The sequence below is a fragment of the Crocuta crocuta genome, unplaced genomic scaffold (genome assembly GCF_008692635.1).
Source record: "Crocuta crocuta isolate KB4526 unplaced genomic scaffold, BGI_CrCroc_1.0 scaffold70, whole genome shotgun sequence".
NCBI classification, from domain to species: domain Eukaryota; kingdom Metazoa; phylum Chordata; class Mammalia; order Carnivora; family Hyaenidae; genus Crocuta; species Crocuta crocuta.
The window spans coordinates 6956433-6979382 of NW_027528417.1; the positions used below are offsets into that span (position 1 = coordinate 6956433).

Consider the following 22950-nt stretch of genomic DNA (forward strand, 5'->3'; position numbering starts at 1 on the left):
CTGTCGTGTTCTGCCTGAGCTCTGTTCTGCTGCATGAACTCAGAAGCCCTGCAGGGAATACGCCAATCCAAAGGACGTCTCCCATAGCCTGCTCCCCTCTTTTGAATGGTGGGTCCTCTCCAGCTTCTACATGTTGTTTTTAGATTCTGTCCAGGTCCATCACTGTTCTGGACAGAAGGGTTAAGCCCAATACAGCTTCTCAACCATCACCAGAACCAGAGCTCCAACTCGGGTCTGACTGTTAACTTTTCAGTTTGGAAGAAGTATAAATTTATATCCCAACATGATGAAACTCAAAAAGCAGTTTCCAAATTTATACGGAAGACACTTTTCCCTTTTCTAGAGTTGAAGATAAAAATCTTCCTTGTTCTCTCCCTACAGGGACAGGTGAGTTGCTCTTCCCCACCCACTTCTAAATGCCCCCCTAACTTGTAGGGGTAGCTCGTCCAGGGTCATATCTGCAACTAATTGCTTCAGGAGAACCCTGGGCTTCATCTTCTATTCTTAAATTGTACCAAAACTCAGGGGCACCTGGGTGGCTTAGTCGGTTAAGCGTCCGACTTTCGCTTAGGTCATGATCTCGCGGTTCGTGGGTTCGAGCCCCGCATCGGGCTCTGTGCTGACTGCCAGCTCAGAGCCTGGAGCCTGTTTCAGTCTGTGACTCCCTCTCTCTCTGACCCTCCCCTGCTCACGCTGTCTCTCTCTCTCTCTCTCTCTCTCTCCTGGAAATAAATAAAACATTTAAAAAAAATTGTACCAAAACTCAGAACTCTAACAGCAATAACCCACAACGCACTGGCCCTAAACAGTCTTTATGTTTCAGATTTCAATTTTCGCTGTTTCTGACTTTCGAGAATTTCCCTTATTTTCTTCTGCAATCGGCTATGTATTTTAAAGTCTCTTTGTTAAAGATTTTATCCCGCATTTCTTGCTTTTTGTTTTTTGTTCTGCTACTTAAATATTTTCAGATTATCCAAGTAGCTACACTTAAAGGTCATATATTATGTTTATAGCGAGAAAAAAATCATAATAAATGTTACATAGAAAAAGTAGGGGAAAAGAGTTTCATATATGTACCTAAAATACACCTAAATATAGTCAAAGAGCACAACAGGTATCCTTTTGTTCTTTGAAGATGTTTTAAGCTGAATTACTAGGATTGTGGGAAATCAGGACCATGACAAAACAGACTGTGAGCAGTGGTGCTAGCGAGGGAAAGCTCCAGGACTCTGCATCACTTCCTCTGCCGTCCCTGGTGGCACATCATCTAAGCCTAACCCTGAACAAGGGCTCCAAGTCAACACTTTTATCCTACAACCTCTAAAATATACGTGGGATCTGTCTCTAAATGCAGTTGATCACATCCTATGCTTAGAGTTCCAAAAGCATACAATGTTCAGAGAGAATTAAATAAGTTAAATAATGCTCCCAATCACCATACATCTCTCCACTGCTTAATATAAAATTTAATTATGAAATCAATTCAGTACAAGGGTGAATATCACAGTGCCGATAATCTTAAATCAAGAATTCTTAGGAGATATTCTGTTGAGCAACAAACTCATAAAATGCGATTACCCAAGAACAAAAAAAAAAAAAATTAGGACATAAAAAAGCAAACTACAGGTGCCTGGGTGGCTCAGTCGGTGGAGTAGGAGACTCTGGATCTTGGGGTTACAGGTTCGAGCCCCACATTGGGTGTACAGATTACTTAAAACTAAAATCTTTTAAAAAAAAATCAAAATAAATTTTGAAATTTAGATTTATTTAAAAACAATAATGACAATAATAATGTTGCATAGCACAGTAAACTTAATAATCTGTTGAAAATGAAAAGAGAAAATAATAGCAATTAACATGTCATAAACTGAAATTGTGCATTTCAATTTAGAAAAAGGTTGAAACGGTTATAACTCAAAAGATTTATTATTTTCTTATCGTATATTTAACATAGTTAAAGTGACACTGCAAAGGAAAAAGATGTACCTCCACAATGCAGATATTTGGCCTCACCTCTTTAACCGAGTGATCAAAGTATAACCAGCAGGGGAAACCTGACACCATACGCTACCCAGTATGATGAAATATGAAGCCCCCACCCTCACCTGTGATAAATGTTTACCCAAAAACAAAGCTTAATCTGAATCTAATCAAGCGTCTCAGCCGAACTTACAATTTATAGGAACTTTAGGGACTAGATGACCAGGGGGAGGGGCCGGGGAGGAAAAGACAGAAGAATCCAGAATGTGGAAGAACATTCTACAAGACAAGTAGCTTGGATTCTTCAAGAAATCAATGCCATGGTGGGAAAAATGAGGCGACAAATCTACAAGAAATATTAACACACGCCGCCTTAAAAGAAAACCAACAGTGGATTATAAAAACAAACAAAAAACTCCACAAGCCAAGTGAAGTTTCTGTTAAAAACACAAAGGTGGTTTAATTTTAGGAATGCCAATAATTCCTGTTAACAGAGACAGAAAAACTATGCCATCACCTCTACAGATGTCCTATAATCAAATTCAACACTCATTCATGCTAAAAATAAAAACTTGATAGAGACTTATTTAACAAGACTTCACACCAAAACCAAGTGTTAATGAGAATACAGAACACTGGAAAGTCTTTCACTGCTGTGAGGATTTTCATTTTATACAACTTTTTTAGAAAATCACTTAGACTATCCTCTAATGTTGAACATACGCATACCCTATGACAAGCAGTTCTAACTCCCAGGTTTACGCAACAGAAAGCTCACATATGTATACCAAAGTGAGTGTGCATGAATTACTTAGAACAGCCAAATATGGAAAAATACCCAAAGGTCCACCTCCAGTGGTGGGTATATCCATTTAATGAAAATGAACTAAAGGTATCTAAAACAACAAGGATTCCCCAAACATAACATGGAATGAAATAAGCCAGATACCAAAGAATACATGTTATCTGATAGATTTTAAATACAATTCAAAAGCAGGCAAAATAATCATAGTATTAGATATTATGGTAGTGATCACCTATAAAGCAAAGGGAGAGACTAGTGACTGGAAAAAGGTGTAAGGAATCTCCTGCCGTGCTGGTGATGTTCTATTTCCTGACCCAGTCTGCATTTCTCGGGTTTTCACTTTGTGACAAGTTACTGAGCATGATATACATGTTTTCTAAACATTTCTGTATATCTGTAACTCTTTAATTAACTAAAAAGCATTATAATTTTTAAGCCAAACAAGCAAGCACAAAGTAATCCCTAAATTCCTAATCCCTAAATATGTAACACAAATTGAAGAATATATATAATTATATAGCATATCAGTCACAAAAATACACAGTGAAGAATTATTTCAATCAACCTGAAACTCAGTATTTCAGCTGTATACATATCCAGTGAAATATCCCAAGGACCATAACAAAAAACAAAATCAAACAATGGTACAAAAATACCTTAAACTGTACTTTGCAGTTTTACTGTTAGCAATGATATCGGTATTATTTTTAAACTATTTATTCTAAACCAGAAGTTAAAGAAAATAATTATGTTAAAGTCATTAGCAGCCAAGATTTTCAGGTTACAAGAAAAATAAAAATTTTAAACCAGAAAGGTAAAATCTCAGATTTAAATTTGAAATTGGAAGTGTCAGTATGAATGGACTTATTTTTCATTTTAAGAAATATTTCCTAATTCTAACCCCCTCAAAGTTCTAGAAGAACTGCTAATCCCAGTAGCAATGAACACCCCTACCCAGACTTTGATCTCTAAGTACCATTTCCAACTAAAATTAAACAAAGTTCCTTAAAAAAATTGCTGTCAAAACTAAGGCTTAATTATTCCCAAGCTAAGCCTGTGAAATCTTGTTGACAGAATGCAGGCAAGTTATCAGAGACAGTAGTAGAGTCATGTTGAAAAGAGAGAAGCAGGGGCGCCTGGGTTGCTTAGTCGGTTAAGCGTCCGACTTTCGCTTAGGTCACGATCTCGCGGTTCGTGGGTTCGAGCCCCGCATCGGGCTCTGTGCTGACTGCCAGCTCAGAGCCTGGAGCCTGTTTCAGTCTGTGACTCCCTCTCTCTCTGACCCTCCCCTGCTCATGCTGTCTCTCTCTCTCTCTCTCTCCTAGAAATAAAAAAAAGAAAAAAAANGCAAACTCAAAAGGGCTCCCATTGGACTTATTACAATTTAAGCATCAAAAAGACTAATAATGCAAAAGAGGGAAATATATAAACATACATGTATTAATCCACAGTTCTTAATACAAAGAAAATCTCATTGGCCACATCACGATTACGAAGGCACCCACTCATTGTTCTGAAAAATAATCTGTAAAGGAAACAATCACTTATCCTGCCTTTGCTAAACAAACTATATTTCAGGATAATGTAGTTAATAGCGGCAAGTTCTCCTGTAAGAAAAACTCCTAACTAGGGGCACCTGGGTTGCTCAGTTAAGTGCCAACTTCAGCTCAGGTCATGATCTCAGAGTTCGTGGGTTCAAGCCCGGCATCTGGCTCTGTGCTGACAGCTCAGAGCCTAGAGCCTGCTTCAGATTCTGTGTCTCCCTATCTCTGCCCCTTCCCTGCTCACACTCTGTCTCTCTCTCCCTCTCTCAAAAATAAACATTAAAAAAAATTTTTTTTAAAGAAAGAGAAAAATTCCCAATTATAAGTCAGAAAGTGAAAATTATCACTTTTGCAACCCTAATGGGTTAAGGCATTAAAGCAATGATCAATGGATGCTAAGAACTATGAAATAAAAGAGAGATGGGCAGTCTTGCAATAAGGCTGACAACACTTGCAACCAGCGAGCAATCCTAACATCACCAACGGGGAGGCAACCAGACACTGCCTGCCTCTCCCTATGAGGCAACAGGAAATACACAGAACCAACTATGCAGAATTCCAACCCCCCCTTCCATAAAATCGGACTTGAATCTAATCAAGGCTACACATCAAAACCAGCAGTTCACAGGAAATGTAGGCGATTAAGGACCATGTTAAATGGCACCAAAAGGGTGGCATAAAATGTCCACCATTCCAGCTTTGGCTAAAACAAATGACAATGTGTCTTTAGTAGAGAGAGTAAAAAGCAATAGGGAAATGTTTGTAATTAAAAGACTTAAGACTCTACGTTACCTCAATGCAAGACCCCATTTCAACCCTGGATCAACGAAAACGTACAAAGTGAATGTCGGAGACCATCAAGAAAATCTGGAGAGCGGCTCTGATCCCATGGCTCCCTGGGAGGAACCAGTGTGGCTGCAGGAGACCAAGGAGGACTGTCCTCTGGCCACCATGAAACTCAGGGCACCACCAGTGCAAGGTGCCCCCCCCCGCCCCCAAAGGCCAGGACACCTTCACTCCGCAGCCCCCACTCACAGCACGGAGCAATTAATGTGGGATTGAGCAGAAGCTCTAGAGCCCAAGAGATGACCCATACCCACTATAACCCTCGCTGCTGATGACCTGTCCCTGGGCATGAAGAACCTCAATGGTACTAGAGCGGATACGGTACATGTTCCAAACTCATCTGAGTTCGACTCAGTTAAAGGAGTCTGGATTCCCAGATTTAAAATTAGACAATGACAATGATACCTATAATTACACTGTCAAGGAAATTACTGAAGCTGTTCTGGGTCAATGAAAACTCTGTAGGTAAATGTAATGCCTCCATAATCCCATTACATGCTAAACCAAACGCACAGGAATGTTTTCTGTTCCTATCCACACATAAACCACAGCCATTCAACATGGCCATGTGCAGGTGCCGACGTGCCAAAGAATAACCATGATGTTCACGTTGCCCTTGACCTGTGGGCTCTGGGATCCACTCCAGCTCTCTTCATAATACTGGGTTATTCATTCTCTGTGGTAATAAGATACACAAAGGTTTCCATCCAAATAGCCTGGATGCTGTAGGTTAGGATGTCTTGTAGTCAAAATGACTAAATATGAATCCCTGAATGCTAGCCAAATCTAAGCTACAATCATTTGTACGTAAAGTGACTCTTCATAGGCGAGCTTCCCATAAGCCTCCACATCCTATTATTCAAAAAAGCTCTGGTTTCTATACATTTGTCAGAATGCTCTTCCTTCAAGTAGGAGGTAATGAATTAGAAAAAAATAATCACTTATTAATTTTTCTGCGATTACCAAAAAAAAGGTTTACCAGTACCCTAAATGCTCTCAAGCAGTACAAACTGAAATAAATGGGTTCTCTCCAATGGTACGCCAAAATGGGAGAGTTCTTGATGCCCTGACTGCTCAACAAGGAGATGCGTGTACTGTAATAGGTGAAGTATCGTTTCCATGTTGACAAATCAGGAACTGTGACCCAAAATCTAAAGGATCTTAAAGACCAGATAAATTTTTTCATTTAGTAGGTGACATGCCTCCCACAGCCCCATTCAGCTGGCTGAGCCTTGGCTCCTAGGAATCCCGCTCTCAGGATTTTTCAGTCCTTGGCCACTGTTCTCCTGACAACCATCGGATGAACCTCCCTAGTGGGCTGCATCCTCTCCGGGGTTTCAAATGCCTACTGACAGCCACGTGCACACCGAATGACATCCTCAAGCATCAGGCAACTGGATGAAATCAACAACAACCACAGAAGTGATGAAAACGACAACTACGTGGCTTTCCAGCCTGACGAATCCTAACAGAAAACAGCGAATATGGGACTCTCTGGCCTGCTCAGAACATGATCAGAAAGAGGAAACTGTTAAAATCCAACAGAGAAACCAGACTTGAAAACTCCCTGAGCAGACAAAAGCAGTGAGTCAGAGACACGAAGCTTCATTTAACTTATTTTGCAAAACTAGCAAGGATGACTTGACCCAGGTCACTTCTGGCTTAGTCCTCTGGATATGAGAGGTGAAACATAAACAGCTCCCCCAAGATGATAGGAGGATAACCACTAACCCGCTCCTGTCAAGAAGGTTCCACTATTATAACCAACCCCTGTCAAGGATGCACACTCGCTGCTTTCACAGTGTAAAAGCTGCTTTACACAGCTTACCTCGGAGCCTCAGTCCATGTTTTGAGGGTTCCCAGTTTAGAAACTGTCTTAAGTATGGGCACAATAAACTTTTACCAATCACTACTTCAAAAAAAAAATAGAAAAAAGAAAAAAAAATCTGAATCCTGACTAGATATTAGAGGATATTCAGAAAACACTGTTGATTTGGTTGGCTGTGATACTGGTATTGTGATTGTATTTTTTAAAATCCTTTTCTGTTACATATATGTACTGAAATATTTATGAGTTAAATGATACCTAAGATTTTTTCTTTAAAAAAAAAACATACGATCCTGAGGGGAGGGAGAGGGAATGAGACAGGGAGGGGGAGGCAGAGGAGAAGAGAGAGATGACAAACAACACTAGCAACATGCTGATAATTATTGGAAGTGAGTGGTATCTCCTTATTCTACTCTCTGTACGTTGATGTAGGCTAAGACTTTCCATAGTAAAAATGTTTAATGAAGGGGTCAAACTGGAAAGCCTGTTAAAATTTTCCTTCCAGTTCTAAATTTTAGGTTCTATATTCAACTTTTTCTATAATGTATCCATTGCATGCTTAAGACTAAATCTAGGCAGTATATCAGGATTATTTCTTTAAAAATACTACACAGAAGAAGCACTATGATTACAGGGTGGTAAGTGTGTCATCCAGGAGAAGAGGATTAAGAAGCTGCCTATCTGTAGAAAAGAGAAGAATGGAATAAATGCTTCTAAATACATATAAGAGATCACGACCAGCTCTTTTCTGTAGCCACTGGTGAAAGAGCGAGATGAAAGAGATTTCAATTATACCACAGGGATAGTAAAATAGCTTTTTCTCCATCTCTTCTCTTTGTAACGAATTAAACTGCCATACTTCCCTACCATTCTTTCAATGATTTATTAAATCCTCGAGCGCTGACTCAGTGCCTAAAATACTCGTTGCTCTGCTGGCCAGGCACCGTAAAATACTAAGGTAAGTTACAAAATGAGGTTCTATGCCTTTAAAATACCTAGAAGATCTTCGACCACAATATTTTTCGTTTTTGTTTTATCTCCACCAGTAGTAAACCTGCTAGAGAAGCCAGTATCTCAAACCCAAAATTTTATTCATGAAACCATGAACACCCACGACTGTGAGTGTTACAGAAACCTGGTCTCCAGAGCGCAGCTTCAGCAATGGGCTCCATGGGGTTCTCAAATCCCCTGAAATGACTGCATTTTTCTGGAGAGGCTGCCACGGCGTCCATTAATCTCAAATCGCAATAATCACTAATGGAATAAAACCACATGGCCTGCAGCAACAACACGAAAAAACAGGGAAAAGATGAAACTCCGTATTGTGTACCTGTTAAGCCAGCTTCTTCTCGAAGTTGAGAAATTCAACTTCTAAAACTTTGTTTGTAGTGTTTGAGTGCCCTCTAGTGGCCGCCTCCATTGTCACAACCAACGGCTCATAGCCGGAATTAAAAAAGAATGAAGAAGTGTAACAAACAATACAAGATGGCATCACGCAGGAGAACCCGGCACAACTTCGAGGCACTCTGTGAACGTCTCACGATCTAGAAGAACTTGGCGCACAACAGAATGTGCTTAATTCAAAAGTTTCCCAGATATTTCATCACATACTATGGCATTTTTTTTTTTTTTAGTAAAGTATAATTTTTCCCAAGTGTCATTTCAAATCAATAAAACATCAGGTAACCCCCAGAAAAGAACAGTGCACCGATGAAAGATACAAGAACCTCAGGAATTAACACCCATCCCCTCCTCTCAATGGAGGCAGCAGCGAGAAAGCAATGTTGTTTAACAAGGGACAGCAAGCAGGAACTGGGGAAACGCTTGGAGAACACAAGGCACCCAGTCTCTGGAGAGAGAGAGGCGCTGGCTAACGAACCACCTGCGCGCACACGGAGACAAGCACCGCTCAGGAACTGCCCGACCAAACGCTCTCAGTGGCGGCACGAACGGCAGCTGCCAGGGGGCAAGAGGGGGAGGCCACAGGCATGGGGCCAGGGTGGGAGCTGAGCACAGCACCCAGGGTGACTGACACTCCCCAGAGACTGCAGAGGTCTTCTGCCCAGACCCGGGGGAATTCCTACGGCAGCGGAGGATACTGTCTGTAACCACGGCGACCAGGAGCCCCAAGGACAGAGACGCCAGTGGGCTGGGCCCTCATGACACCAGCCTTGGCCTCCAGCCTGTGTCCCCAGGCTCTGCCACAGGCACCCCCTCACCTCCACACCTTCCAAGACATCTGCCTACATACACATCTCCTTCAGGAAGTCCAGCACCACGGGGGAACCGACCCTCTAAACACGAACCTTCACAGATTCAGGGCATTTCTGAATGTATAGATCCGTCTTGCCCAGGAAACATCCCACTGAGGTCTAGGACAGCTGACTGTGACTAGGAGACTCACTCGGGCTTGCTGCCCAATGCTGTCATTCATTAGTCACAGCACTATTTAGTATTCCACTGTGTGAGTGTGACACACTTTGTCTGTCCTACTGTTGACAGGCCTAGGGGTTATTTCAAGTTTAGGCCTATTACAAACAGTGCCGGTAATACACATTCTTGTGTGTGTCATTTGGCACCCTGGGTTACAAGGTAGGAAATGCTGGCTTACAGAGGAAAGATGTGCTCAGTACTTTAATTTTTTTTAATGTTCATGTTTGAGAGAAAGAGAGAGAGGACAAGCAGGGGAGGATCAGAGAGAGAGCGAGACACAGAAAGCCAAGCAGGTTCCAGACTCTGAGCTGTCAGCACAGAACTCGACGCGGGGCTCAAACCCACGGGCCATGAGATCATGACCTGAGCCAAAGTCAGATGCTTAACCAACTGAGCCACCCAGGCGCCCTGAGATGTACTCAGTTCTTGGAGATTACCATCCCGCAGTCTTCCAGAGTGGCTGTGCCCATTTATATTCCCAGCAGCTGCATAGAAGCCTTCCTTCTGCTCAGTACTTTTCCTTACAACAGACATAGTGATCCTCTTCAAACATAAGCCACATGGAGGCTCTCTGCTCAAATTCTCCAGGGCTTTCCCATCTCATTGAGAATAAAGTCTCAAATCTGAGCAGGGCTTACGATAAGGCTTGGGGTGACCTAGACCCTGGGGTGACCTAGACCCTGGCTCATCTCCTGCCAGTCGTCGTCCTCTCGCTCAGTTCCAGCTCCATCACCTCCATGCTGTTTCTTGAAACATGTCAACCACTCTTCTACCTCCAGTCCTTTGCACCTGCTTTGAGGGATGTGCTGTCCTCAAACCCTTCGGGTCTCTGGCTGGGTGTTCCTATCCCAGGCTTTCTCCGGCCAAGCCACCTAAAATAGTGCCGCCACCCCCTCATCCTTCCTGAACCCCACTATCCTGCTGTGTCTTTTCCATCGCATCTATCACCACCTGCACTAGATATCTGCTCCCTCTCCTCACACTAGAACATAGACTCCATCAAAACAGGGATTTTTATTTCTCTTGCTCAGCACTGTGCCCTGGTACCTAGATGGTACCTTGCCTATACACAGATACTGACAAATATTGTTACACAAGGAAAAAAAAAAGAGTATCAATACAAGAAATAAAACGGTATCTATCAGGGATGCCTGAGTGGCTCAGTAGGTTAAGCCTCCGACTCTTGGTTTGAGTTCAGGTCATGATCTCACAATTCTTTAGATGGAGTCCCGCGCAGGGCAATGTGCTAGCAGTGAGGAGCCTGCCTGGGACTCTTTCCCCCTCTCTCTGCCCTCCCCCAATCATGCTCTCTCTCTAAAATAAATAAATACAAATTTCAAAAAATGGTATCTGAATTTCTTCTGGAAGAAGAACTTGCCTGGAATAATGGTCTTCCTGCACATAACACACTACCGTGCCCTTAGCAGACACTTGATAAATATTCAATTAGTAAAAGAACAACGAAATTGCCTTTTCCCTTCCTATTCCCTTCTCCCCTACCTTTTCAGATCTTCTAAAACAATGTAGAATTCTTTCATGCTACTATTAATTTTTTTAACATTATATATATTCTTTTTGAAAAGTCCATTCTTTCCAGGTCACACCACACAACATTAACAACTACTATTTGGACTTAAATGTTAATGGATTCATTGTTTATATCTGCAGCTTCTTTCCGTTACCTTAACAATTTGGTTACAGACAGCTACTCTAGCAGCTGGCTCCAGTACAATTTTTTAGAAATGTTGGTGAAATTCAGTGGAGGCTCTGAATGTCTGAAAAAGTCTTTCTTTTGTCCTCCAAACAACAGGATGGCTGTGCAGAGAAATTTCAGTGTTGTTCTATTTCTACTGCTTTCTTAGTGTTGCTCTATTTCCACGGAGATCTTCAGCTTATAGTGTTACAAATAAATTATATGCAAGTCTAATTTGCTTCTGTTTATAACCTGAGTTTTGGTTTCCTTTTACTCTTTGTAATTACAAATTTCACCAGGATAGGCCTAATTGTGGGTCTTTTTTCAATGTCTTGCCTGACATTTGGTGAAACCTTTCATCTGAAGATTGAGTCTTTCTTCAGCTCAGGGTGAAATTTTCTTCTATTATTTCTTTCATGAATGTTTGCTTTGATCTCTCCCTCTGGGAATCCCATTATGTTTATCTTTGACAAGTGCTGTCCAACAGAAATACAATTCAAGCCACAAAGGTAATTTAAGATTTTCTTGGAGCCGTATCAAAAAAGAAAGAAGTGAAATTAACTGTAATAATATATTTATCTACATGTATCCAAAAATATTATCTGGATTTAAATGTATTATCAAAAATATTAGGTAAAAATATTACTTGGATATTCAGTTATCTGAAAATGTAGTCTATAGAAAATGTACAGGTGAGATGCCTTTTGTTTTTCTTTTTTCATATTGAATCTTCAAAATCTGGTATGCATTCTCTACCTGAAGTTCATCTCAATTCAGACTACCTGCTTTTCAAAGCCTAGTACCTGCCATACTGGGCAGAACAGATCTTCTGCAACTATCTTCCATGCTTTAAGTTCCTAATGTTTTTAATGTTTTATTTATTTTTGAGAGAGAGAGAGAAAGAGAGAGAGAGAGATAGAAACAGAGAGAGAGAGAGAGAGACAGCGTGAGCCAGGGGAGGGTCAGAGAGAGAGGGAGACACAGAATCTAAAGACAGGCTCCAGGCTCTGAGCTGTCAGCACAGAGCCCAATGCAGGGCTTGAACCCACGAACCATGAGATCATGACCTGAGCCGAAGTCAGACAAGAGCCACCCAAAAGCCCTTAAGTTCATAATTTTTAACCTTTCTCTTTTTCTTCTGAATCCTAAGAGAATTCTTCCAGCTGATCCTCAGAATTTATTTATTTTTGAGAGAGAAACAGAGCATGTGGAGGAGGGGCAGAGAGAACGGGAGAGAGAGAGAGAGAGAGAGAGAGAGAGAGGGAGAGAGAGAGAGAGAGAGAGAGAGAGAGAACCCTAAACAGGCCCTGCACTGTCAGCGCAGAGCCTGATGCAGGGCTCAAATTCACAAACCATGAGATCATGACCTGAGCCAAAACTAAAAGTCGGATGCTTAACCAACTGAACCACCCAGACACCTCCCTGCTGATCCTCAAATCCACTAACTCCGCTTCCTAAGGTACTCAGTCTACTCATCACAGCACCAATTGAACATTTTCATTCAACAGTCATATTGTACATCTTAAGGGCCCACTCTCTGTGGCACGTTGCTCCTGAGCACTGACTGCCTATTTTGATGACCCAAGAATCCCCTCTAGAATGTCAGGACTATGTCTTAGAATTTTTCTAGAACTTCTCTTTCAATTCATACAGCCACTCTATTTCATTGGAAACCCTTGTTCTGAGTCATCAGAAAAAGTCCCCCAACTTTTGAGCTACTAAGCATCTCTGATTAGTGATACTGACTTAGCTTCTTGGTATTTTAGATAAAAAATCTAGTTTATTCATCTCTGATAGCCAAGCTGGATACCATCAGTGGTCACATAGGTCACAATTCATTCTTCTTGGTCCCAGAAAGCAAGAAAAAGGGAAGACTTAGCAACATTTCCTTTAGTAGCTCAGAGATCTGACAATTTGCAGAAAATTGGGATGGAATTAGAAACAAAGGAAATCCAGTGACCTTAAAGTAACTGTCTATTCATATCTACTCAGACCAGGGCTACCTGGGATGCCATCCCAGCAACTGGCTGAGGGATCGGACAGCACAGTTAAAGAACATTTTCCATCACCACAGAAAGTTCTATTGGACAATACGTGGCTAAACAATTCCTCTTACACTATCGAATAACACACCACCAGGCTCTGGCTCTACAAAATCTCCTCTCCTTTTCACTTTCTCTTCCCTTTAGGAGTTCTTAACCTTGCCCCTAAAAGCCTTAGTTCTTTTCACCTATTTCAACTCCTGACCCTCCCCAAACCAAGGAGGAAATGTAGTGAAAGGGTAGCATTCACTTAGTGCGATCCGGATTTACTGATTAACCAAGAGGTGCTTCCCAGTATGAGTACTTGAAAGAAATGGTGGATGCTTCAAAATAGCTTTCAAGCATACACATCCATTAAATACTGGGATCATATTTAATACAATGAGGATGAAATTACTAATTTCAGGCTAAAAAGGATTTTAATTTGAATTATGAGCTGTGCTTCCACAAGGAAATATATTAGGTACAATAAAATGTGAGGGAGACTACAAGAAAACTAGCAATGAAATAACCCTTATCCAAAAATTACTGAAATAATAATGAATAGAGCCCACAAGCCTTTTAACTCGCCATATCACCTTTAATAACAGAATACGTTGTAAATGTGTGCCTGTGTTTTAAGCCAAAAGGTCTACTGAGGTTATTTCACAAATGCCCCAACTCCACAAAGAGCACTTACATGAAGGTCAATGAAAGCTGCATGTTCCAAATCACAAAATCAGGAACAATCTTTTTTTGTTGTTTATAACATTTCGGTAATAAAAGAGAATTACCTCAGTAACAGGTGTGTTTTCCTGGAGTTCCATTGTGTGTGAGGCCAGTAAACCGATCACCCGAGCAACCTTGGCCCGTCTGTAAATGGAAAAAAATAAGCTCTGAGGAGGAGCACGAAGGACCCAAGTAACATCACACAATGATGAGCATTAACATAAAATAAACAAGGGATGCACCGCTAGGGTAAGCACGTACTGCCCCGCAAATATGGCCCACAACACACACGGTCACGTACAGGAGACGCAAACAGCAATGCTCTCTGCAGACCCCGCTGTGACGGGACTAAAGCTGAATAAGTTGTGCTTTAATAGGAAAATGCAAAAATCAAATTTTTGAAAGGCCTTAACCACAGAGGAGAAGGAAAATGTAATGAACCCTTTTATTTCTGAGTAGAGCAGTATTTGGCTAAAGGTGATGTTCTACTTGTTAGGCCAATGATTGTATACATAAGAGATTAAAAAGTATCAGGGGCGCCTGGGTGGCTTAGTCGGTTAAGCATCCGACTTTCGCTTAGGTCATGATCTCNAGTATCAGAACAGTTAATATTTATATATCCACTTTGGCAGTAATTTTTACAATCATGGATCTTACATTGTTTCAGAAACTACTAATTTTAGTGAAGTTTGTTTCATTATCCAACAGAACATAAGGTTGATAAATTACTAAGTATCATTTTGAGGTTATTTGGAAAAGTTTATTTCATGGAGAAAATTGGTCATAAGATTTTCTTAATTCGAAAAAAATGGTTGAATGTGTGAGTTGATAAGAACCATATTCCTTTTTTTTTTTTTTGAGAACCATATTTTTATTTATGCTTGCANAGTGTACACGTCAGCCAGAGAGCCTCTACTTTTCAGCTACTTAAACTACACAGGACCCACAGACAGAAAAAAATAGAACTGAGAGAAGAACCACAGGGAAGTGTTCATGTTGTCAGAACTAACACACTGACATCACTCTAAAGGATTTCAACACTTCTTGAATTAGCCATTTACATCTCTTAACATATACAAATTGAAAGAGTCTGAGGTATTTGTATGATTAGCATTCTGCCTCTAAATAAAAAAGATTATACTATTTTTTTTTAATTTTAATTCCTCAGTTAACATACAATGTTATGTAAGTTTCAGGTATCCAATAACAGTGATTCAACAATTCCATACATCACCCAGTGCTCATCAGGACAAGTGCCCTCCTTAATCCCCAACCCCTATTTTACCCACCCCCCTTCCCCAGCTCTCCTCCAGTAACCATCAATTTGTTCTCTACAGTTGGAGTCTGTTTCTTGGTTCGTCTTTTTTTTTTTCTTTGCTCATTTGTTTTGTTTCTTAAAACTCCACATGAGTGAAATCATATGATACTTACCTTCCTCTGGCTGACTTATTTCCCTTAGCATTATATTATCCCTTAGCTCCACCCATGCTGTTGCAAACGGCAAGATTTCATTCTTTTTTACAGTTGAGTAATATTCCATTGTGAATATATACCACATCTTCTTTATCCATTCATCTGCATATGGACACTTGACTGCCTCCATTATTTAGCCATTGCAAATACTGCTACTATGAACATAGGAGTGCATGTATCCCTCTGAATTAGTGTGGTTCTAATCTTTGCATGAATACCCAGTAGTGCAACTACTGGATCATGGGGTAGTTCTAGTTTTAATTTTTGCGGAGCCTCCATACTGTTTTTCCATAGTGGCTACACCAGTTTGCATTCCCACCAACAGTACACAGTGCTTCCTTCTTCTCTGCATCCTCGTCAATACCTTTCTTGTTTCTTATGTTTTTTATTTTAAGTCATTCTGATAGGTGTGATATCTCATAGCTTTGATTTCCAGGTCTCTGATGATGAGTGATGCTGAACATCTTTTCATGTGTCTGTTGGCCATGTGGATGTCTCTGGAGAAATGTCTGTTTGCCCACAAATAAATGGATTCTTTGTTTTCTGGGTGTTGAGCTGTATAAGTTCTTTATATTTTGGATACTAACCCTTTATTGATACATCATTTGCAAATATCTACTCCCATTCCACAGGTTGTCTTTGATTTTGATGTAGTCCCAACAGTTTATTTTTGCTTTTGTTTCCCTTGCCTCAGGAGACATATCTAGAAAAATGATGCTATCCCTGCTGTCAGAGACACTACTGCCTACACCCTCTTCTAGGATTTTGATGGTCTGTCTCACATTTAGACTGTTCATCCATTTTGAATTTATTTTTGTGTATGGTATGAGAAAGTGGTCCACTTTCATTCTTTTCCATGTAGCTGTCCAGTTTTCCTAATACCACGTGTTGAAGAGATGGTCTTAAAAAGATTATACTTAAAAAGTGATCAATTTGGGGCGCCTGGGTGGCTTAGTCGGTTAAGTGTCCGACTTTCGCTTAGGTCATGATCTCGCAGTTCGTGGGTTCGAGCCCCGCGTCGGGCTCTGTGCTGACTGACAGCTCAGAGCCTGGAGCCTATTTTGGAGTCTGTATCTCCCTCTCTCTCTGACCCTCCCCTGTTCACGCTGTCTCTCTCTCTCCTAGAAATAAATAAAAATAAAAATATTTTTAAAAAAGTGATCAATTTGAAAAAAAATTTGGTAGGACATTGGACCAGAAGTTACAAGGAAAAGCTTCCAGTCACTGCTCTGCCACTGACCCATTTTGTGACCAAGGCCAAGTTAATTATGCCTCAATTTCCACGTGTCCAATTTCAAGGGAGAGATGGATTAACTTCTAAATTGTTTTTTTTACAATGAAAACACAAATGCTTATTATCGGAAACTGACTATTGAACTGGAGGAAGCTGAGCAAAAACTTATCTTGATTCAAAGACAAGCCTAAAGTATTTATGAAACCCTAAATTGTTTTTTCATTCTACAAAATTAAATAATGCCTACAAGATTTATTCATCTAAAAGAAAATGTATTACAACACGCTAAGTAAATGTCTTCACCAATCTCACCAGGAACCGTTCCTAAGAGCAGAAGAAAAAACACACTTTCTTAAAACTCTTATAAGTTAAAACTATTTAAAGTAACAAAAACATTTCTTAGTCTATACCAAATGCTTACATACAATTATATCTGTATACGATGCCCTCAGAAAACTGGCTTTTTCTCATACTCAGTTTCCTGTTTAAATGTCACCATTTCAGCCGCTCCTGGAGTCCCTGTGCCTCCCAAGTGTCCCCATACTCGTGACAGCATCTAAGGCGACACTGGCCAACAGCCTTTCTGCAATGATACACACGTTCCGTATCTACACTATTCAACACAGTATCCATCACATACATGGGACTAGTAAGCACTTAAAATATGGCTGGTACAAGTAAAAACCTAATTTTTTTTTTTTTTAGGTTTTTTAATGTTTTATTTATTTCTAGGAGAGAGAGAGAGAGACAGCGTGAGCAGGGCAGGATCAGAGAGAGGGAGGGGGTCGCAGACTCTGAAACAGGCTCCAGGCTCTGAGCTGGCAGTCAGCACAGAGCCCGACGCGGGGCTCGAACCCACGAACCGCGAGATCATGACCTAAGCGAAAGTCGGACGCTTAACCGACTAAGCCACCCAGGCGCCCCAAAACCTAATTATTTTTAAAGAAAGTTGTATTACAAAAAAGAAAGAAACAGCCTTTGTATAAATATAGCAACCTAGCCTTAAAATGTTGGAAAAGCTAAGAACTGCACGGTTGTTAAAAAGGTCCAATGTTTGTGGGGATGAGCACTGGGTGTTACATAGAAACCAACTTGACAATAAACTATTAAAAAAAAGAAAAGTTCCAATGAGATTACTGTTAAGCATAACAGGTTACTACAGTAGTTGAAATCCTCTGGGAGATGCAAGTCCAAACCGTATACATACAGAAAACAAAAACTGGGCGATGAGAGGCCATCAAAATTAACACAGTTTCGGCGAATTTCCAGCTGTGAATAAGCTGTAATGATAATTTCCTAAAATAACTCAGAGTAAAGGGGAAACAGCAAGGAATATTATTTTGAAATAAATCTTAAAAAGACCATACTTAAAAGTGATCAATTTGAAAAAAAAAAAAAAAATCGGTAGGACGCTGGACCAGAAGTTACAAGGAAAAGCATCCAGTCACTGCTCTGACACTGACCCATTCTGTGACCAAGGCCAAGTTAATTATGCCTCAATTTCCACAAGTGTGCAATTTCAAGGGAGAGATGGATTAACTTCTAAATTTTTAATTATGTATAGAATAGGCAAATTCATGAAGAGTAGAAGAGAGGGGTACCAGGGCCAGGAGGGGGAAGGGGAGTTACTGTTCAATGAGTAACGGCTTCTGTTTAGGATGACGAAAAAGTTCTGATAGTGGTGACGGTCGTACAACATTGTAAACATACTTCACACCACTGAATTGTACACTAAAAAGTACTAAAATGGTAACTTTCACATTATGTATATTTCCACAGTTAATCTAGTTTCTTAATTAAAGTATTATGTATTATTATTATGTGGATCATATACCTTGGTAAAGTTTACTGGCCAAGGATACAAAATTTCTTAATTATCTACTGTTGAACGTTAATTTTTTTCTTTTTATTTACTTATTTTGAGAGAGACAGAGCATGTGAGGGAGGGGGAGAGAGACAGAGAGAGAGAGAGAGAGAGAGAGAGGGAGAATCTCAAGCAGGCTCCCCACTGTCTGTGCGGAGCCCGATGCAGGCTTTGAACTCTTGAACCACAGGATCACAATCCAAGTCAGAACCAACAGTCAGACATTCAAACTGAGGCACTCAGGCACCCCCACTTTCCAAAGTTGCAACAAAAGGGCATTTTTATACACACCAACTGGGAATGCATGTCGATACAACGTTTCTAAAAAGCGTTTTAGCAATTTATCAGCCGTCACAGAACTATTTATTGCCTTCTACTCATTCCTTCTAAGATATCTGACCTAAGGGGAAGAAAAAAAAAAACATGCACCGACACTGAACCACAAAAATGTTCTTCAACGGATTATTTACAGTGTTATAATATAATCCAAAAATAGGCAACAGGGTAAATTAAGTTATCAGGCATTCATAGCATAGAAGGCATGGCGTACCTTGAAAAAAAAACCTTAGACAAATAGTTAATGACACTAAAAAATACTATGTTTATAAGGGGAAGAGAAAATTCTATGTTACTCTGTTTTTCTATATGCTAAGCAAAGCCAAGGAATAAACACACCTATTTCAACAGTGACTGTCAATCACCCAGCTAAGGACCCGATAGGCTATCAAGGTGATATCACCCAGGTCAGAGGCGGCCTCATTGGAAGAACTGGTGCTTGAATAGAAAAAGACAATAAAAGAAGGTTCCAAGCAGAGGCTGGATCTTATTTTTTCTCATTTTCCTCAAACACAAGCTGCTTTACAATTAAGCTTCAATCTAAAAAAAAAGAGGGAAGAAAAACGGTTCGTGGAAGATTAAAAAGGTTTTGTTTGGTTTTCCCCCCACCAGCCAGCAGGGGGCACCCCAGTCAAGAATAGAAGTCAGAGCGGAAGTGCTCAGGTTTGTTGGTCTTTTTCTAGGGAGCACGCCACAGACCTTCTGGAAGTTTTACATGCTCAACGACCGCCTAAAAATCCTATTTGCAGTACCAGGTTTTACCTCGGGAAGTCACCTTAGAAGATGCATAACAAAAATTATCCAAAAAAGCATTTTGTGAATACCTCATTTCCCACAAATTTTGCAAGCACGGGGAAGAATAATTGCTATCCTACCATTACCACGTTTCACAAAACCCTTTCGTCCTCAGGGGCTCCTCTAACAAAAACACAAAGTAAACAGGCTTGATAACAACATACAGCCACTGCAGCCTCCAGGCTCCACCATTCACTACCCACCCGGGAAGAACCAGGCACTGTGCAAGTGATTTCATACATTTATCTCATTCAAATTTTTTTTTTTTTTTTAAGTTTCTTTCTTTTGAGAGAGTACTCAAGCAGGGGAGGGGAAGAGAGAGAAGCAGGGAGAGAAACCCAAGCAGGCTCTGTGCTGTCAGTGCACAGCCCGATGTGGGGCTTGATCCCATCATGCGTGGGATCATCACCTGAGGCAAAATGAAGATGCTTAACCAACTGAGCCACCCAGGCACCTCTCAACATTTAATTAACAAAAATCAATAAGGAAGGTATGCTATCCCCATTTCACAGTTAAGGAAACTGAGGCTCAGCACTTAACGACGATTTGCTCAGGGGGCAGATCTGTGATCCACACACACCAGGTCCTTGGATCTGAAATCCATACAATTGCATCACCCCAGACAGACTCCCCGGGAAGCAGAGACTCAGAAAGAAGTAATCATCTGGCCACATCTCACTGGCAACTGGAGCCTAGAGCCTTCCAACACTTTATCTAATGTGCTCTTCACCACCATAGGCTGTCTGCATGCTAAACAAGTATATATATTCTTCTATCAGTTTACAGAGCACAAAACCATTAGATTTGAAATAACATCATAAGGAAGTCAGGCATTATGTATTTATAAAAATTTGTAGTTGGGATGCCTGTAGAAATTGCCAGTGATTCACCCTAATGACTACTTCCGTATTTAAGTACTTAGAACCATGTGCCTTTGATACGTATGTTGTGACAACTTACAATAAATGAAGAAGAAATTATTAAAATATAAATGTTACTTACATATCCCAATTTGGAGCTATTCGCAAATGCTGGATTAGTAACTGGAACTAGAATAAAAGAATAAAATAAGATGTACCCTTCCTTCATGAAATAACACAGTAAGCGATGGCTAAGTTAGCAAATCAGACCTGTATACAACTGAAATGTGAATGCTGCATTAGGACATAATTCCTCACAAAGATGCAAAAGCACTGAATACACCAGATGAAAATAAACACTAAGAACATTACTTTCTCGTACCCATAAATGTGCCCCCCACCCCACCCCCACCGCGCTCCCAAACACACACCAGGCACCAAACAAGTAATCTCAATACCATCTTGGTAGCAAACAAATTTTTTCAAGCCCATTCCCAAATGTACCATGAAAAATGCCCCAGACCACTGTAACCCCTTCCTGAAGAAGACTTCAGAAGCTCTACCAAATTCCTGTGGTTTTACAGACGATGAAGACAGTCCAAGAAAATATTTGCAGGGGGAAAAGGAGAAAGAAAAGTCTTACAGACTCCATGTCTCCTAACAAAGTGACATCAGAAATCTTAGAATCCACCAGTCAACCAGGAAAGCAGGGCTTGTTCCACATGGGTAGCTCATTCTGGCAGCTGATGGAAAGGTCTGACCTCTTAGGATCTCAGGTATGAAAAATACCTAACAATTATTACAAGTTAAAACAAAATGCAAGCCAGAGCATAACAAAAGAAGTTCAAGATCACTGTCTACTCAACTGCTTTCAGACCTAATGACTGAACAGAATTCTGGCAAACCTATATCTTGATAAATCATTTTTTTTCCTACTACAATTCAAATTAGTATTTTAGCACTGATGTTTTAATCTCGATAGACGCACGGAAGTTACACGCACAAGGCAGGCCACAGGACCACGAAAGGAATCTTCACAACTGAACCACCTACCAGCGGGGAATGGAGGAGCCGCGTGGCCACCTCGCGGTGTCCGGCCACAACGCACAGATAGCAGAGGAGATTCAGCTTGGCCCGGGAGGCCCCCGTGCTCTTTTCAGTCGAGTCGATCTGTGAGCACACTTGCTGCAAAAAGTCATTCCAATCTTGGTCTTTTAGAAATACTAATTTATCCACTGGAGAGGAAAGAACATATTAAAAGTGGATATATCATGTAAAAAAAAAAATGCTGAAAACATTACAAAGAGAAATAAAATGGAACACAGAATTTCAGCAGCCAAGGACAAAGACGATCCTAGATTCACAATGTCAAAACCAAAAAGTCCTCCCATGATGACACTACTTTTATTTATTACTCTGGATTCCTCTCCTTTTCTACCCATAGACCCTTCTTCTCTATGTGAATGGAAAACTATGTTTGAAAGATGCCTAAAGGAGAATCATCCTGCAACCAAGAATATAACAAAATACTAAGGTACAGAAAGTTGTATTACAAAAAAGCAAGAAACAGCCTTTGTATAAATAAAGCAACCTAGCCCTAAAATGTTGGAAAAGCTAAGAACTGTTCAGTTGTTAAAAAGTTCCAATGAGATTACTGTTAAGCATAACAGGTTAATACAGTAGTTGAAATCCTCTGGGAGAGGCAAGTCCAAACCGTATACACACAGAAACCAAAACTGAGCAATGAGAGGCCATCCAAAATTAACACAGTTTCAGAGAATTTCCATCTGTGAATAAAATAAGCTGCAATAACGATTTCCTAAAATAACTCAGAGTAAAGGGGGATAGGGAAGGAATGTTATTTTGAAATAATAATAATCTAAGGTTTTCACGAACAATGGCTCTACCTGGCACAGTATATTTAAATTTAAATATGTTTTAGGAGCGCCTGGCTGGCTCAGTCGATTAAGCTTCTGACTTTAGCTCAGGTCATTTCTCACGGTTTGTGAGTTCAAGCCCCAAGTCATGTTCTGTGCTGAGAGCTCAGAGCCTGGAGCCTGCTTCTGATTCTGTGTCTCCCTGTCTCTCTGCCCCTCTCCTGCTCATGCTCTGTCTCTCAAAAATAAAATAAATGTTAAAAAATAATAATAATTAAAAATTAAAAATTAAAAAAATAAATTTAAGTATGCTTTATTTTGAACTTACTTTGATTTGATTTTCAATCCTAGATTATACTCTAGTGATGAGGAAGAATGTTTTTCTGGCTCTAGCTTAACAGCTTAAAATAGATTTTATCATACAAAATACATCAAAGTTTAAGGTATAAACAAATATCTGATCCCACACAAGGCTTCCCAGTAGGTGATAGGAAACTGAACAATCTCCTTCGAGTGTCTTCACTCCCACACCATCCCCCCAAAAGTAAGCCATCTGACCCCACTGTCAGCTCCCTAGAGTAGAGTCTCAGTTCTTCATTGTGGCCTCCGACCCTCCGTACCCACAAGAACAC

General features: G+C 40.4%; 1 protein-coding gene across 1 annotated transcript in view; it reads right to left on the bottom strand.

Moving 5' to 3' along the window:
• Window positions 1–22950, bottom strand: part of ULK4 (unc-51 like kinase 4) — a 540134-nt gene that overhangs the window by 482410 nt on the left and 34774 nt on the right. The window contains exons 14-16 of the mRNA XM_077754339.1: window positions 21495–21676; window positions 20584–20630; window positions 13945–14023 (exon numbers count right to left, since the gene is read on the bottom strand). Of these exons, the coding sequence (XP_077610465.1) occupies window positions 13945–14023; window positions 20584–20630; window positions 21495–21676 (308 nt within the window). The remainder of the gene's footprint in view (window positions 1–13944; window positions 14024–20583; window positions 20631–21494; window positions 21677–22950) is intronic.